The sequence below is a fragment of the Dicentrarchus labrax genome, unplaced genomic scaffold (assembly GCF_905237075.1).
Source record: "Dicentrarchus labrax unplaced genomic scaffold, dlabrax2021, whole genome shotgun sequence".
Taxonomy (NCBI): Eukaryota; Metazoa; Chordata; class Actinopteri; family Moronidae; genus Dicentrarchus; species Dicentrarchus labrax.
The window spans coordinates 15,684,212-15,701,863 of NW_026136708.1; the positions used below are offsets into that span (position 1 = coordinate 15,684,212).

The 17,652-nt window shown below is 38.4% G+C and overlaps 2 protein-coding genes across 6 annotated transcripts; one reads left to right on the forward strand and one right to left on the reverse strand.

Annotated features, from left to right (window-relative positions):
• Positions 1–1,788: 1,788 nt before the first annotated feature.
• rnf8 (ring finger protein 8, E3 ubiquitin protein ligase) lies at positions 1,789–9,803 on the reverse strand. 4 transcript variants are annotated; one of them, XM_051408266.1, is made up of 9 exons: positions 9,563–9,803; positions 9,146–9,274; positions 7,397–7,836; positions 5,884–6,091; positions 5,136–5,198; positions 4,923–5,012; positions 4,725–4,832; positions 4,399–4,603; positions 1,789–2,167 (listed from the first exon to the last, which is right to left on the reverse strand). In XM_051408266.1, exons 1-9 carry the CDS (start codon positions 9,683–9,685, stop codon positions 1,974–1,976), a joined length of 1,560 nt encoding a protein of 519 aa, XP_051264226.1. In that variant the 5' UTR covers positions 9,686–9,803; the 3' UTR covers positions 1,789–1,973. The 4 variants fall into 4 exon arrangements, with proteins under 4 accessions (XP_051264226.1, XP_051264225.1, XP_051264228.1 ...); XM_051408265.1 differs by having other exon boundaries at positions 1,789–2,170; XM_051408268.1 differs by having other exon boundaries at positions 2,129–2,167; positions 4,392–4,603.
• Positions 9,804–10,699: 896 nt separating this feature from the next.
• aida (axin interactor, dorsalization associated) lies at positions 10,700–17,573 on the forward strand. 2 transcript variants are annotated; one of them, XM_051408270.1, is made up of 11 exons: positions 10,700–11,012; positions 11,826–11,892; positions 11,986–12,039; positions 13,025–13,079; positions 13,174–13,237; positions 13,798–13,901; positions 14,069–14,077; positions 15,203–15,325; positions 15,539–15,661; positions 16,175–16,292; positions 16,380–17,573. In XM_051408270.1, the coding sequence occupies exons 1-11, from the start codon at positions 10,906–10,908 to the stop codon at positions 16,477–16,479; spliced, it is 924 nt and encodes a 307-aa protein (XP_051264230.1). In that variant the 5' UTR covers positions 10,700–10,905; the 3' UTR covers positions 16,480–17,573. The 2 variants fall into 2 exon arrangements, with proteins under 2 accessions (XP_051264230.1, XP_051264231.1); XM_051408271.1 differs by lacking the exon at positions 14,069–14,077 and having other exon boundaries at positions 10,701–11,012.
• Positions 17,574–17,652: the final 79 nt, after the last annotated feature.

The following is a 17,652-nucleotide window of genomic DNA, read 5'->3' on the forward strand; positions in this document are numbered from 1 at the left end:
TGACACCCACTCCGGTGGTGATTGTTGACATGCAGATGTAAGTGTGATATTGTTGAAGTCATTGCCAGTATGTTTCCAGGAGACTGTTTACAGATATAATCACACAGCATCAGAGCTGTGGCATGAATCACAAACCTTTTTCAAAGTGATACTGGCACACTTTGGCTATTATTGGCCTAATTAAACAGCCTTATAGAGAAAATAAAAGCTAAAGAACTCAGCTTATTAAAGTTAACATTTCTGAACATTTCTCCCAGTATCTTACGAGGTAAAAGCATTTTGTTTGCAGTTGTTTGTTTATGTAAGTCACTACCAGCGTGATATGAGGTAAACTCTGTGTGTTGCCAGTGGGAGTGATTAATGCTCCTCCTTTTTTTTTTTTTCAGCAAAGCACTACACAGCTTGTGTGCCAGGCAGGCAACTCCCAGGTGGGCATGTGGATGAATAGAAAGTAGGGCATTGCTGAATGAAACATAAAACAACAACAATGTGATCCTTTTTGGTGAATCAGTTTTGTTTGAGGAATTACAGTATTGTCATATTACGGTTTATTTTTCTTACAAAGCTGGTCTTATTTTATGTGTTTCTAACATGAGACATGACAGGTTGTTCCTAGATTAAGAGATTTAAGGGAAGTCCACCTTAACTCATGTATTCTTAAAGTGAGAACGTACCTGTTTTTGCAAAATACTCGGTGATGTCTTTGCTTGTTTTTTTAGATATGAAGAGATTTAAAACAAAGGTTGACCATGTATGAAAACCTCTGTTAGATCAAAACTTTACTCTATTAAATCACATTTATTGGGATCTATCAGTAGTTTTTAGATACTTTGTAGGACTTCATCATGTATGCTTTAGTTGTTGTCAAAGCCACAATAATGCTATATGGTAACAAGTAAAGACCGATTTTAAGTCTACAATTTAATTTATATTGAAAATTAAATTGCACCAATCACTGACTTAAAGCCATGGAAAGTAATGTTTAGACACAGTGCTGCTTTAAGCTAAATGCTAACAACTTATTAGCATGATAAAAGCAAATGTTCATTCACACGAATCAAAGTACAGCTGAAGCTGATGAGAATGTCATTAGTTGTGCAGATATTTGGTCATACAGCAAATTAAAAGATGTACATCACAGCAGGGATCTTAAACGTTTATCAGGTCAAAGACCCTTTAGCTAATAGACCAGTGGTATAAAATTGTGTTGGGCAGCCGTATAGTGCCACGTGTGAATGTACTTTGTTATTGTGCATACAATAAGCTATTCAAATAATAATTATTGACAGAATCATATAATTATGTTTTAAATTTTTTTCTGTGTATTTTCAGACATATTTAAATTTTAAAAAATACAAACTTTCAAGTTATCAAACTATAATTTGGCAGCTCTCCTGCAGTAACTCTGAGGACCCCCTAGGGGTCATGAACCCCCTGTTGAAGGCCCAGAGTTCACAGAATAAATAAAAACTTTAACCTGCTGGTGGCACAACACCAAAAGTCAGAGGATCATCAGAATTATTCAGATTCCTCCTCTGAGCACTATCTTATCTTATCTCATCTTAATCCTTCTGATGCTTCCTGAGATATTTCAGTCTGGACCAGAGTGTTTCTGCCTGCCCTTCTCTGTCTCTCTGATTAAAAAGGTCATGCTTCCAGCAGTCACAACTTATGAAATCAGGAATCACCAAAGAACACTTTTACTATTTGTAGCAGATGAGACGTCTATAAACACTGAATCAATGCTTGGACAAAGACAACATATGAATCATAACATACAAGAAGGAGTAAATGTGAAAATGCATAGGAAGAAACTTTATTCCTTTTTTTGAAAAGAAAGACAATAACACAACAGATAATTTTACAAAAAGAAAAACAAAACTTTGCTGAACTCTTGAGACCAAACCTTGCATACTACCTTATCAACACCAAGAAGTCCATTTCACATTATACAGCCCACAGGAGAAAGGGGGCTAATCCTCAAACTCATCAACGCTTTCATCAGAGTAACCACTGTATGGCGGACTGGAGTCCAAGTGGATGCTACTGTCTGTGTCCACAGAGACCACTGAGCTCAGGCTACTGTCTATGGACACCATACTGCCGTCACTGTCACTGCTCCTGCTGCTGTCGTCATCATGGATCACCATCACCTGAGCAGAGTCAGCTGCTGGAAAACACACGAAGAGAAAACAGTTTCTTTTTACACATTTGAGAGAGCAGAATCTTCCCTCTGAAACACTTTCAAATCATATATGACTTTAAAGAAAAAGGCTGAAATATATCTTTTCTATATCCTTCTGACTTCCCTACCCTGTCTGTGGCTCTTAGCCTAGAAACTATTTGATCCCGCTGAATACGTGAAACATGTGGTTTCATTTGCTCTAGAACAGCTGGACAATGTACTGTAAAGCAGTAAATAGTGTATTTATTGGGGACTATTTCCAGCTGCAGATGAATACACATATGGTGCTCACTGCTGAGTAGGTGGGACTCAAATTAAAATACAACACACATTTTCACTGTAATGTCACCTAGTGCAACAATGTGGCTCATTGAAGTGTTTTTAATAGCTTTTTGGACAACAACTGGGCTCTATGGCGCAGTGGGCTAAGCTATCACAGACTTTGGCTGCACAGCAGAATCAGTTCAAAGCTGGTTTGATCTTTTAATGGGATTCATCGACAGTAACAAAAATCTAGACAGGCGGATCCTTCCGGGCCTTTTTGCGGTGGCTATACGTGTGCTGTCCTCTAGTTGAGTCCTCTAAGTGATTTTTACACTAAAACAAACATAAAATCAAAAATTTCCCGCTGTGTTTCTGAGAGTCAGGAACGACCAGCTGGTGCACCATGACTGAGATCAATCAGACCACATTACTTGCTGTTATTGATTTGTAATCATAGTGCAAAAACAAATGTGTTTTTTCTTCCTACACAACTATTTGTCAAGTCTGGCAAACAAATCCTGTTAGAAGTTCCACAGACAAAGACTCAGGATGTTTAGTTTTTACTGTTTTAACTCAAGAAAATGTAGAAGAAAAAATCCTATTAGCTGAATCAGTGCCACATTGTTTTTGTATTTTCTTTTGTTTTTAATTCTTTATGTTTCAAATTGTATTTATTTATATTTGTGAAGCATGTTGTAACTGTGGTGCTGCAGAAGTGAAATTTACTGACCTTATTACTTTTTGTATACGTTTTGTATCTGATCAATAACCTTGAATATATTCGGGAATGCAAGTTCAATTTCAGCACCATCACAGTATCAATGCTACATACTGCTTTTTTTTTTAGCTTTTTATGTAGAATTAAAATTTATTTAAGCAGTCATTTCACCATTTCTAAAATAACACCATACACCAGAAAGAAAAGACAGGTATCGGCCTCACTATGCTGCCACCTTGTGTTTGAAATTGTCACTGCGCTCCTCACTCTGGACGACCCACCGCTTCCCCTTCTTCCCTCACTCCACATCTATTAACTAGGGAAAGGATGAAGCAGCAGAGAGTGTTAATACTCTTTAAAAACCTTAAAAACCACATTTCTTTCACTGCTCGACAGCCTCTGAGCAGCTTCACCACACCAGCTGAAGGTTGAGGTCTTTACTCAGCGGTTACGGCTGAGGGCGAGAGGAACGTTAAGTCACTGAGCTCACCCAGACACGTCAAGGCTCTCCAGTCCTTTGATCTTGACACCATTGCTAGTAAGTACACTGTCAGTTAGATTAATACTATATGGGTCATCCACGTGGTAATGTGTGTGTGATCCTGCTACATTACTGTCACATACCGTAGTTGGATGTATGCTCTGTAACTGAAATTTGAGGGAAAATTATTATATAGGGTGATACATAATTACTAATTAGCAAATCACTATCTTGATATTAGTATGTCAACATACTTATTTAAATATTCTAAGGTTGTCTAATTGAGTCAAATCGCCAGTGTTTTAGTTGTAGTAAAAGCATTTGTTGAGTATTAAAGACCTTCAGCAGGGGCAGATTTTGGACAAATTTCACTTGATATTCTTTGACACGACACCAGAAATGTAGATCAAGGTAGAGTATTCTGATAACATAATCACATAAAGAAGCAACAAGAAATATCCATCAACTAATGCCCAACCCGATACATACGACCTGACAGAATTTCATGCAAGATTATTTACAGTCTTTAGTGTGAGGACGAGACCCATGATCTGTGATTTAAAATACACCACCCCACCACCCTAAAAGAGGATGATATATCATTGAACTTCTCTCTGCTGAATGAGCAGACTGACTCCTATCTGTAATTTACTGCCTTTTATTTATGTGTCCTGTTCACAATTTTCTTTTAAAACAACAACAACCTAACTGTATTAACTGTAATGACGGTGTGTGTAACGCACCTCTCACCTTTCCTCTCAGTGATGAGTGTCTGCCGCCTCGCCTTCATGTCCAGACTCAGGTTTTCCACCATGCTGTTGATGCAGTTGTCCAAGGCCAGACAGCGGGTCTGGGACTGGATGGCCTGTCGGCAGATGGGACACTCGTCTTTCTTTTTGCGCCACTGCTTGATGCAATGACAGCAGAAGCTGTGAGCGCAATTCAGGATGACTGCCTGTAGACATTACCAACACAGATGAAAACGTTTATGTCTGTGCCATAACTGCTGTGTTCAGTCTTTATATAGGTTGAGAGATTATTTTCAACAAACATGCTGAAGTGACCATTAATCTTACCTCAATGAAGAGCTCAGAGCAGATGATGCACTGAAGCTCGTTCTCCAGAACTTCGGTCACCTGTGTGACTACTTCCTCTTTTTGGGCTCTCGCCTTTTCTTTCTCTTTCTGCAAAAGTAAATTAAAAGATTAAGCTTTGCTGATGCCATGACAAACAATGCAAACATCATGTGTAAATAACCACAAATATAATCGTACCTTTGTCACTTCCAGCTCTTTGTTTTTGGCCAAGAGAATCTCTTCAAAACCTTGCCGAGAAAGGGCAAGTTCGCCTATCACTTTCTTTTGCTAATGACATTGAAAATAAAAAAAATAAAAAATATGAGTCAATTTTATGCTGAAAATTCTGTGTCTGGTTGCTTTTGCTGGTGGTGTAACAATAAATAAAAGCTCCAGTTTTATGCTACATACCTCTTGCAAGGCTTCTTCCAACTGTTTCTTTAGAAGCTCCTCTTGTTGCTGTGTTTTCTGTGCCTAAGTAAATAAAGAGTCACACTTTCATTAAAGTGACTTATTTTGTACCAAGCAGTCATTCATACAAAAACTGTGTTATTACAGATAATACATGCATCATAAAATACTGCACTGTAACATTTGTTTTTCATTTCTGGACAATCTGTTGGCTCACACCACAAACGGAACAGAAACCTTAGACCTTTGGTGCAGTATGAGCAAGAAGAAACTTATTTTACATTATTATCATCACATAAATAAGTGAAAAACAAACAACTTAGCAAAAGCAACATACAAGTTTGACATCAAAATAAAAGATAAAGTTCTCTGCAGTTAAAACTGTGAGAGTTTTAACATTTTCTCACGTTCTGACACAAGCTGTCAGCCTTGCAGATAAGTTTCAGTTTTATGTGCCAAGTTTTCAAGATATCGAAGTCTCTGAAAACTGAAACGTTTTTTTTGTGCGAAACAGAATTTCAAGCGTGCTGCTCAAAACATTTAAATTTACATTTGAACTTTAAATTGATCAGATTTAAAACCGTATATATATATTATGACAAACATGATGCATACCTCGCAAACGCTTTGAACTGCTCTACAGATTCAATAACAGAGAGGAACCATTTTCAATTCAGCACACTGGAAGCGTTTTTTGGTGATGTGTATTTCATGTATGAAAGAAGCTACAGGGAAACCTCTCGCTCACCTCCAACTGCCTCTTAGTTTCACTGAATGACCTCTCTAACGTCTCCATCCGGTGCATCTTTGCTCGGAGCGTCTCCAGCTGACCCTGCAGCTCCTTGACCTGCTCCTCTTTGAGCGGGTCAGTCCTCTGGGGCTCTCCCCCCAGCGAGGCTACCTGTCTCTCTGTGTCATCCACCTGCTCCCTCAGCATCAGAATGTTCTGGCTGTACCTGCAAACATAAATAAAAGGGTCATCACACTTTGTATTCATAGTAGTGCTGTCAAACGATTAAAATACTTAATGTCATAGTTAACAATTAATCGCACATTTTTATCTATTCTAAATGTCCCTTGATTTCTTTTTGTCCCATTATTTTATCTCATTTTAATTATCAACATGGAAAAGTGGATCAGCTTGCTTTGTGCAAATGTTGTTTTTATTGAAAAATCATCTTTTGTCGCCTGGCTTTGACGAGGGGGCGGAGAATTCGCATCAGCTGTGTGCTTGGCCATCAAGTGGTATTTCAGACTGGACGTGCTGCGATGATAGCTCAGTTCACAACGACAAAACACACAGATCCCTTTGGTCTTGTCAATGGAACCATTTGGCAACTATTTAAAAGTAAACTTTCCATTCAGAATATTATTGGCATCCATTTCAGCGTCTCACGCTCGCCATCCACTCAAAACGTAACGTCTACTGCTCTTAAACAAGTGTGTGCGGCGTGCCTGTTGTTTTGTTTCTGGTCTAGCTAGATCCGGTGTGGTGTTGTAGTTTTTCTAACGTTAGTAGTTGTTGCAACAGCATGTGAAAAAACCTCCAAAGTGTGCTAGGCCAAAAAGAACATTAATCTTACGATAAAAAATTGACGCTGTTAAAATGGGTTTGCGTTAACGCCGTTAATAACGCGTTTAACTGACAGCACTAATTCATAACAAACGTGAAGATCTTTTAACTTGCTGGTTACAACACAAAGGAATTATGTCATAGCCACAGTTTGTAGCTCTCATTTATCAACACTATATTTCAGACAAAGATTAAATTAATTTTGGGACATCTAAACAAAAATTTAAAAAAAAAGTTCAAAAATATTTTATGTTGTGTAACAATCCTTTCTGACACAGAAAATTAATTTGTGATCCAGAAATTAATGTGTTAAAAAATGATCTATCTAAAAAGTTATTTATCTTAAAATAAGATTTACTATTTTATGTCACCGTAATTTGAATATCTCTGGGTTTTGGATTGTTGATTAAACAATACAAGCAGTTTTGAAGAACATGTGATGGCTATTTTTAACTTTTTTTTAATAAAAAAATTCTAGAGATTATTCAATAATGAAAATAATTTTAATTTGCAGTCCTTCTTTGTGATCCAGATGGATCTGAAAAAACCTTGAGAACTATGATAGGGGTTGTCAAACGATCTTCTGGAGTTTTTAAAAGATTGCGATGGATGTATCTAGAAAAACTGATGCTTAACTCTGTGACTCGAATGTAATGGTAATGCATAACAGACACACACTGAGTCTTACATCTGCAAGTTGTCCAGATCACACGGTGTGCTGCAGCCATCTGAGGGCCAGTCTACTTCCTGGACCTGTCGGCTGGGTCCAGTTTCTGGCTGGCTGAGCCTCTGCTGGTGTTTCACTGGTGACAGAGGGCAGGGCTGTGCAAATGACTTGTCTGCAGAAGAGCAGCGGTAGAGTTTGGGCTTTGAGGTAGACGGCTCAACTTCTTCCGCATTCAACTTCCTCTTGGGCTTCTTGGGAACATGGGCTGCTTTGGCTCCCTCTCTGTGTCCCTTTGCTAGGTTGAGTCTAATGTCTCTGAGGGGCCGCTGGACGAGGATGTAGTCAAACTCCACTTTGTTTCCAATTACAGGAACCCCAAGTTGTATGGAGTCTCCAAGCCTCAGCTGATGGGCTTCTTCAACGGGTATCCGGTTCCCATTCACCCACACACCGTTGAGACTCTGGAATAAAAGAAATGAAATTCAGGAACATTGTCTTTTTCAGCTGCAGCTGAATATAATATTCATATACAAAGAAAATAGATTTATAAAGATAATAATGGTCAATTTTGGTTGACAATAGAAGTGTTATCTATGTGTATCTAATTTTATCATTTAGGTTGTAGTTTGTGGTAGTGTTGAGCTTCATATTTCTAGTATTTTAGAAATGCATTTACAAACTTGAGAGGGGAAGAATATTAGAATCACATTTCAAAGTTTTTGCAGTCCAGTAGAACATTAATGTGTCCTTAGTAGTAAACATACAGTTGAATTAACAGCTCTCTAAAAGTTTTAACAAAAACTGATTATCATGTTGAGAAATGTAGAATTTGTGGCAGATCTGTTGTATTGGATTGCAAACACTGTAATTAGGTGTGCCTAATAAAGTGACCAGGGAGCATCTAGATTTAAAAATCTGATTAATTCAGTTTAAGCTCCTAAAACCATCCTAACTGTTTTAAGCTGAGAGATAATGCCGATTGTTGGACATCTGAAGGCGCACTTACTTATTCTTTGGGAATGCCCTTTAGTTTAGTTCAGACTTATTGGTGGAAGGTCAAATTATAATTTTGTTCAATCGCCTCCCTTTCAGCTCAGAGCACATAACAACCCATCAGTGTCTAGCACTCTGCTCAGCTCTCTGGATTTTAATAAGGTGGTGGATAGTTTTGTTCAGAAACTGAGGAGGAAGAATGTCCTGGTTAACGATAAGACAGATCACAATGTTATTAAATGTGTATGACTGTTTAATGAATATTGTAGACATTTATCAGGCTAGTATGATCAATGCATAGGTTATCGGTTTGATGCACGTCTGTAGAGTTTCAGTGTGGGACTTGGTGACAACTGATAAAGGTGCACTGCAGACTGATGGCGTTACATTGTTACACAAACGGGTGTGCTTTTATTTTAACGACGCTGTGTAGCAGATAAGCAGATCCTGTTTTGACACAGATTGTTATATGTAGCTTTCCCTGCGCAGACTGCACTCATTTAATATGCTTAACATACCACATCTGTATTATATCAACTGGTATGTTTTGAAACAGCAGGATTTCCACATGGCTTCTTACAAATATAGAAATTAAAAGTCATTTCTTATCATTTTTCTCTTCCCTATATTATTTTTTTGGTTGTATTTTGTTTACATATTTGATGATGTGCTTATTAGATATCACCTGCATTTGTTTACATAGCAAAATGAATGAACTATGCCTCATAAAAGAGAATAAAACACTCATTATTAATCAATAATCAGAAACCTGGCTACCTTCTTGTCTGTCACAGTCCAGTGTCCGTCCTCCCTTTGCTTGAAAGTACAGTGCAGTCTGGAGATCATGAGAGGACAAGTTGGAGACAACAGCTGGTAGGTAACATCCACACCTCGTCCAATGGTGATCTGGAGAGTCAACAACAACAAAACAAAACAAACAACCCCAAAACAGTTAGCTCGCTATGTACTGAGCACATTAAAACACATGGATACTCTTTAATAACAACAAGCTACAAAAAACAGAAAGCTGAGCCACGAATGAAGAATATATTTTATATATATATATTTAAAAAAATGATACATTATATAATTTATCCCCCCCCCAAAAAAACTACAGCGAACTTGAGCTTAAGTTTTACTTGTTTGTTTTTTTGTTTTTCTTTAGCTAACTTAGCTAGCATTAGCAAACTGCACCTCAGTGTTGTCGAACAAACGAAGCCAGTCTGAATTTCTGCCGACTCTCATCAAACATAAAACCTCAGAGTCCGAACATTCATCCTCCTCGGCCGCAGACGAGTCCGTCGTGACAGCCTCCATCTCTATCTCATTCTGTCAGCGGCTAATAGGACCTGAAACACATCACTTGTTGTGTTGTTCCTCCGTCCATAGCTAACGTGAGCAGCCTGTTAGCAGCAGCGTCAATGTGGAGAGTGACACCGGACCGGAACACGTTGGGATTTGTTTTTTTTTCAAAATAAAAGCGCTTTTTTTAATTATTATGAAGATGTTTGGGTCTTCGCTTGTTAAACCAAAAAAATGAGCTGTTTAAATAAATTAAACTTGTTGTAGCAAATACAAGCTGCGGTAAATTATTTAAATTTAATTACATTTTCTTGTCATAAACTCACCGTTATCTACTGTTCAAACGAAAACAAAGAGCCATGACAACAAATATTCAAAACATAGCAACCTGCAGCTGATCTATTGAGTGACCTGATCACCTAATAATCAATAACTTGACAAGTTGACAAGGTGTAAAATAATTCACATATACTTTATTTATGGTTTAAACTTACGTGTCAAAAATCAAAATGGTCAAAAACAATATTTAATAGAGCCCAATTATGAAGAGATGTTTTGTTATTGTGCAGTTTAAATTAATTTAGCAATAAATAAATACATTTTAAAGCATTTATTATTTATTTCAAAAATAAAAACATATCGTGATGAAAAAGAAAATAAGTAAAAATAATAGTTTAGTATTATCAGTAAAACTGTGAATGCAGTATTTTGACACTGATACTTCAATAAACTATTACTATAAAATAAATGATGTTAATACTTCTTCCACCATAACTCCTCTTACATGCAGCATGTAAACTGTACCTAATTTATACCTCACATTTATTACATTATATATTTATAAAATGCCTAAATTCACCTGTAAATTTAAACACCACTTGCAGTAGCATCATTTTATACTTTTATAAGATAAAATCTAAAATAATACACAAATAAAACAACACTAACACAAACACCAGGCAGCCTGTTGCCGTTCACTCGTGCGACCCCGCGTCCCAAAACGCGCGCACCCCGCGCTCCAGGCGGGACTTCCTCTCTGTTGCGGATGCGATATTAGGGTGAGCAGCAGGCAGAAAGGGCTTGGTCGGGGTGTCACTGGTCTATCTGTGCGCCTCTGGACGGCAGATAACCGGGCTGACGACGCCGCCGCTACCGCCGCCGCTGAAGCCCCCGTAGATGAACCTCCTCCTCGGCTATGCTGCCCTGAGAGCGCCGCGAGTATCCGCCCCGCCAACATGTCTGATGTCAACAAGACTATTCAGAAATGGCACGCCAGTTTTAGGAAAGGCACAGACTTTGACTCGTGGGGACAATTAGTGGAGGCTATAGACGAGTACCAAATGTAAGTTGCATTCAACATGTGTGTCCTCTCTCTCTCCACACACACACACACACACACACACACACACACACACACAGCTGGGTTTATCCTGAGCGCATGCTTCTTCTCCTCTTCCTTTCAATTCGTTTGTCCTTAGATCTGCAGGGAGCATGCAAGGATAGAGAGAGAGAGAGAGAGAGAGAGAGAGAGAGAGAGAGTGTGTGCATGCATGGTGCTTCACAAGAAGAAGTTTAGCCTCTGAGCTGTCAGTCAGCTCCCACAGCAGTAAACAAACCCTACCCATCCATGACGTGATGTGGCAGTTGTTGCAGAGGGAGCGGAGGTCGATGTGTGCATTGGTTTGCATCCCCCCCGCCTTTAGATTCCCCCACCACCAGTTTTGAGTTGAGGGGGAGGAAGGAGTCCCCCCTGTTTTTTTTTTTTTTTGCATGAGAAAAATGAAACAGTCTCGCGTTGCAGTGTGTTTCATTATGTGTCATGCAGTGCAGAAAATGGGCCAATATTCCTGAGAGTATTGAGAAATAGTCAGCCACACCCTCTCATTGTTAAGGGTGGGTTTTCATCTGTCTGCAGTGAGGAGCGTTTCCTGCCTCTTAGACAGCATCAGTGTCTTTTACAGATGTTTAAAGAATGCGATCTGCTTTGTCAGATTATTAATGTTTTTATCTGTAATTGCACTAATAATGCAAAATCTAGATCCTCGACAGCCTCTTTTATTGGCCGCAAGGGGGCGCATATGTACACAATTCAGCCACCTTGCATTACAAGTTTTACTGCAGAGCTTTAACGCACTTCTGTGTTGTTGTTTTGTAGTCTGGCGAGACAACTGCAGAAGGAGGTCCAGTCTACAAATTCATCAGACTTCACAGAGGAGCAGAAGGTATTTATTTACACGTCTCTTCAACCTCTGCACAGAGAAATTGAGTATTTTGCATAAACTAAACTCTTTTCTCCCTTTTTTTTTTTTTTAAAGAAAACTTTAGGAAAGATTGCAACATGTCTGGAGATGAGAAGTGGCAGTTTGCAGGTTTGTGTCTGTATGAAATATGACAGGACCAAAGTATGTTTTACTCCCTACATTTGTACATCTGTATTTCTACTCCTTATATTTTTAAAATTAGGCTCATTACTCTTCCACTCTTCCATCATCACACTCCTTCCCAACATCAAGACTGGTGCATATCATGCATGACAGACGTCGACTACTTGTTTTAGCTTTGCATATAAACATAAGTTAGAAATATCCTGAGTACTTTTTACTTTTGAGTCTTTTCTTCTTCCTTTCTTTGAGTAAAGAATGTGTACGTTTGCCACCTCTGATGAGTTATATCTGGGATTTTAGAAATCCTGTCATGTCAATTATAGAGCACATTTTAAAAACAACAAGTGTTTGACCAAAGCACTTTACAGAGAGCTGAAAATTACAATCAAATTAAAATAATTATGAGGATCAGTAAGTGAAATAGTGAGGTCATTAGCCACCAAAAAAGGGTGTAAAATATTGAGTATTAAAAACGTTGCGTAACTCCTCTGCAGTACAATATACTTAATTCAAGTTTTGGGGTATTTAGCCTTCATCAACCACACGATAAAGGCGAGATAGGTGACAATCTTATGTGAAGTGTTTCCATATTTATATATATATATGATAGTTTAAATGCTGATTCACAGGAATATAATTCTGTACGAGAAAGATCTTTCTTTATTTAATTGAAATCCATAATTTAATAATTCGTATTTTATACAAACAGACAAATTCCTAATATATAGAGTCCAAAGCAGAATCTGCCTTAAAAACTGGAGAACATGTGCTCGTCTTCACGTCATTAAAGTCACCAAATTCCCAGATACAATACAGAAGACCTCAGTGGTACCTGTGACCCCGGTACAGTCTACTCACTGTAGTCTGCAGTCTGTTTCTTTATCGGTCAATGAAAGGCACATTTCCATGTAAATTAACTTTTCTAAAGGTGTACAGTATTAAATGTGTCATTTGTGTGTCTCTTCTGTAGTGCACACAGTCAAAGGAGGAGTTCAAGTTGGAGGAACTGAAGAAACTGGAAACCAGTGAGTGTACTGACTGGGAATTGATTTAATTAAGCTGTTAAGTCTCCTGTCACGACTGGGTCCACCACTCACTACTTCTTCCTTTTGTCAACAGTAATTCAAAATATACTGACCTACAACAAAGAATTTCCCTTTGATGTCCAGCCAGTGCCCTTAAGGTAAATATCTCACGTTATTACTGTTTGTATTTTACAGTATATCCTGCTGGAGCTCTGAGGTTTGTTCATTAACTTGGGATCGTGTGTAAATTGTGCTTTTATTTTCTACTGAGAAAGTTTATAGTGCACTTTTTTGGGCATCTGGACAGATTTCTAATAGATCTATGTGGATCATGTGAACAGCTCCTGGTGCATATTTAAATGTTCACACACTTAGGGCTGCACGATATGGTGAAAACATCATATTGTGATTATTTTGACAGATATTGTGAGTCACAATTATGTGGGAATGATCGTTTTTGCATCACAAATTGAATTTTTGCTAAAAAAAAAAACTATTAAAATCAGGATGATGTGAAATTTTAGGGGTTTATACCAAACAAACATGTTTTCTTAAATCTGGAGAATGACATTTGTAGACCAGGGTGCCTCTGCAGCACTCCAGTGCTTCATTATAATGCACATTTTACCTTTTTATCAGAACATTACAGCCCTTTGATTTGCATATTGCTTGCATAATGCATAATAAAGTACTCAAACTTGCCATTTCTCTCTGTCAGGAAAATCCTCGCTCCAGGTGAGGAGGAGAACCTGGAGCTGGAAGAGGAGGAGGATGCTGCAGCAGGAGCAGGTTCTACGGAAGCTTTCCCCCCACGAGCCCCTGGTACTGTGCACCCGTTGATAACAGTTAATCAAACGCACCCACTGTTTGGGGTGTTTGATTTGTGGTGTCATGTTGTCACATTGTCTGCTTGACTGTGTGTCTTTTTTGTTCTCTCTGTCGGTGCTGTGCATGGCTTCATCGCTCATTCCTGCCTGCTTCATTTGCAGCTTCGCAAGGTACGCATCGTCTGAATTTGTTCTCTACTGCATGACAGGTTTTTTTTCTCTTCTCAGTGGAAATACACAGCTTGTTGCTGAATTGACAAAAATGAGAAAAGTGTATCATTCAGAGTTAATTTTAGAATTGTATGCTTCTTTTTGACTGCAGATACCTTCAGACTTCCCTTCCCTCAAACAATACACTCTATCCAAATTAAATATATTTTACTGATATTCCTGAAAGCCTATATAATAATTGTATATCTACTATTATGGCAGAAATACTATCTTGATAAGATGCGATGTCCAAGGTCAATAATGAACCTTCAAACTCACTATTATTCTGTTAACATTCAACAGAAACTCCACTGACGGCAGTGCCCCAAAGACTCATATTTTACAGCTTTTTTACACAGTAGAAACGTGAAAGGTGTCACTTATAGCGACAAACCCAGAGAGAGAATTATCACCTGACTCTGCGTCTTTCAGCTCGCCTGGTTTCACAGCCTACAACTTTTCCAGTTGCAAAAGCTCTATAAAGCTACTGTATGCAACCAGCCCAGTGCCAAGCAGCAGAACAATGAAGTTAGCGACTAGCTGGTGAACGTAGTGGAACATTTAGCAGCTTAAGAGCCAGATATTTCCCTCTGGAGCTGGTGGAGACCAAAAACAGAGCTAAAAAAAAAAAGAGTGAATATTGAATATCTGGTGGGCAGAAACATGACTCCCAATGAATGATGTTTCATGTCTGCAGGATGTGTAAATAGGGAAGTGTTTGCTAACAGGTTTGACATAACTTTAAGGTGATTTTATGTCATAAGTTGTGTTGTAAGTGGTCTTTTTAGTATATGATCAAAAACCCCATTATGAGGTTTTAGCTTTTCAGAAATACTAATGAAAGAACTGAAACATCGAGCACAGAAAGCTAGCAGAACCATGGACTGGGGTGGGACTTAACCTCTATATAACTTTTTAATTTTAATTTTAATTTTTTATTTAAATGGTTAAATAACACGGAGGCCTGGTGGTAAAGAAACATGCGACTGCAAATGATGTCTGCTGCTGGCTAATCTTTGGTCCGAGGTGATGTCACCACCTATCGTTATGGTAACTGTTAATGTCTGTAACCTTTGTCCTCTACAGGTACCTTGTTGCCACGGTTACCCTCTGAGCCCGGGATGTCACTGCTTACAATCAAGATTGAAAAAATTGGGCTGAAGGATGCCGGTCAATGCATTGATCCCTACATGACCATTAGTGTCAAAGGTAACGATCTCACCTCTGCTGCTGGTCTCGGATTACAGCCACGGCCCTTTTCTCTCTGCTGTGGCGGTTCCTCCTAATGCCTCACTAAAGAGAAAAGATACTCAAATGCTTTGAAAATGCTGCCAAAGTGCGTCACCTGAAAGCCGACAGTCCGCCAAAACAGAGTTTGTTACAGCAGCAAAAAACACCTTTTCTGTGTTTCTCTGCCTGCAGATATGAACGGTGTAGACTTGAACCCAGTGCAGGACACCCCCGTGGCCACCAGGAAGGAAGATACCTACATTCACTTCAGTGTGGATGTGGAGATCCAGAGACATGTGGAGAAATTACCCAAAGGTACAGTTAGTACGAAGTGACATACTATAAACGCAACTAACAAATCCCACGAAGAGCCCCAAACCTACAATTAATTGTGTAAATACATACAATACAGTATACATGTGTAGGGAATGCTTGCAACTTTGCAGCCATGGCTTAATGCTGTTATGCTGGAAATGGATGTGTTAACCAATCATTTAAATTTGTATGAGCTAGTAACGCTAAAACAGAGGGAGTTTGGATCGGAGCAGTGAGAGACAGACGGATGTAACATCAAAATCCAAGTTAAAAGAAGAAATTAAAATACTGGCTTTATTGGCTACAATGCTCAGAAGTTTTAGGAAATTACTACTTTACAAAACTATATGACTTTTTTTTTTTTTAAGATTTATCTTCAGTTGTTGACAGTAAAACATATATAGAATAAGGCTATTTACACCCTTTACTGCCTTGTTTGGAGGGTGATTATTCAGTCTCACAGCCGACGTTAACCCTCCTATTCATGTTTACACCTGTTGTTCTTTCTTCCAGGAGCAGCTATCTTCTTTGAATTTAAGCACTACAAACCTAAAAAGAGGTTCACCAGCACAAAATGTTTCGCCTTCATGGAAATGGACGAGATCAAACCCGGCCCCATCGTAATTGAGCTGTGAGTCGACTGACTTTCATCTTTTTTTGTCTAAATTATGTTTTTTTTAAAACATTAAGTCTCTAACCGTACCCTCTTGAATTTCAGCTACAAGAAGCCCACAGACTTCAAGAGAAAGAAACTGCAGCTTCTAACAAAGAAACAACTCTATCTCCATCTTCATCAGACGTTACACAAGGACAGCTAAGTCGGAGCACGCCTCGAACTTTAAACCACCTCTTTTAATCTCTCTCTTACATCCACATCCAGCAAAATGTGGTGTTCCACCTCATCGCATCCAGCAATACTAAATCGAGGTTGTAGTCTTTTTATTTTTTATTTTTATCCACGAGTATATGAAGAACATAAAGAGAAATGAGCCAAACATTAGTCAGCTCAGCTCAGAACGCCAAATTAGTTTTGCATTTTTTTAATATTCTTTGATTTTGTTGTCGAACATGTGTCCGTTCTGTTGCTAAAACCCTTAAAAAAAAAAAAAAAAAAAGTCAGTTTTGATTGGTTGCAGATGCAGGGCTTTCTTATTACAGCAGGATTGTTAAAGCAGTTAAACCATCTCATCTCCAGTCTTCCTTAACTGATGTCGGAGGGAGGGAAACAGGGGACGCGACTTGTGTTGTTGCAGGTGTTTTTAATGCAGTTGTTGTATTTGCTCACGAGCGTATTCAGTGTGAGTGTTTGGTCGCGGGCCAGATGTTTGAATACCAGTTTGTTACAGTGTTGGATTATTCAGACGTTTATCACCTGCCAGGAAGTGTTTATTTTAATCTAGTGTTACTTTGCAGATCTTTATGTATGCAGCTGTATTTGACCGGTGCTTACAGAGTCCAGAGGATTCGTCTTTATTGGCAGTCAAAGAACAACGATCTCGGACTGACTTTTTTAAGAATCGTCTCTCTCTTGTATTGTTACTCAAAAAAGCCCACTACTTTTATTTTGAAATTTCACATCACCCTGTTTTTAAAGGGCTTTTTTTGTTTTTTTTTTAAATGAAGTTGCATGTAACTTTGTTTTCATTCTGACTTTGCAGATGTTCTTCGTCACTAAAAACATCTACATTGTAATATTTGATTTTAGATTTTATTTTTGTAATGTCACAATATTCAGGACTGTAAATTAACTGTAAGATACACTAACTGATGAATATACAGTAACTGTGTCTGTATGAAGCACTACGATGTGGTAGGACTGAGACCTGTGGAATGTTTTAGTTTCGATGACAGACTGAGGGGAATTGTATCATTTACAATGCTTTTAATTTCTAATAAACTACAAATGAAGCAGTTTTGTGGACCGTTTCATCCAGAGCATCATATAGTGAAGTTTTATTTGCATAAATCATACATGATTTATGCAAACATGA

Bases quoted from the DNA above. Each gene is read 5' to 3' on its own strand.
- rnf8 (XM_051408265.1), bottom strand. From the start codon at position 9,685: ATGGAGGCTGTCACGACGGACTCGTCTGCGGCCGAGGAGGATGAATGT. The intron at 6,092-7,396 runs GTAAGACTCAGT...TTATGTTTGCAG, and splicing joins GATCTGGACAACTTGCAGAT to GTACAGCCAGAACATTCTGA. The intron at 2,171-4,398 runs GTGAGAGGTGCG...TGTGTTTTCCAG, and splicing joins ACTCATCACTGAGAGGAAAG to CAGCTGACTCTGCTCAGGTG.
- aida (XM_051408270.1), top strand. From the start codon at position 10,906: ATGTCTGATGTCAACAAGACTATTCAGAAATGGCACGCCAGTTTTAGG. The intron at 11,013-11,825 runs GTAAGTTGCATT...GTTGTTTTGTAG, and splicing joins GCTATAGACGAGTACCAAAT to TCTGGCGAGACAACTGCAGA. The intron at 12,040-13,024 runs GTTTGTGTCTGT...TCTCTTCTGTAG, and splicing joins TGAGAAGTGGCAGTTTGCAG to TGCACACAGTCAAAGGAGGA.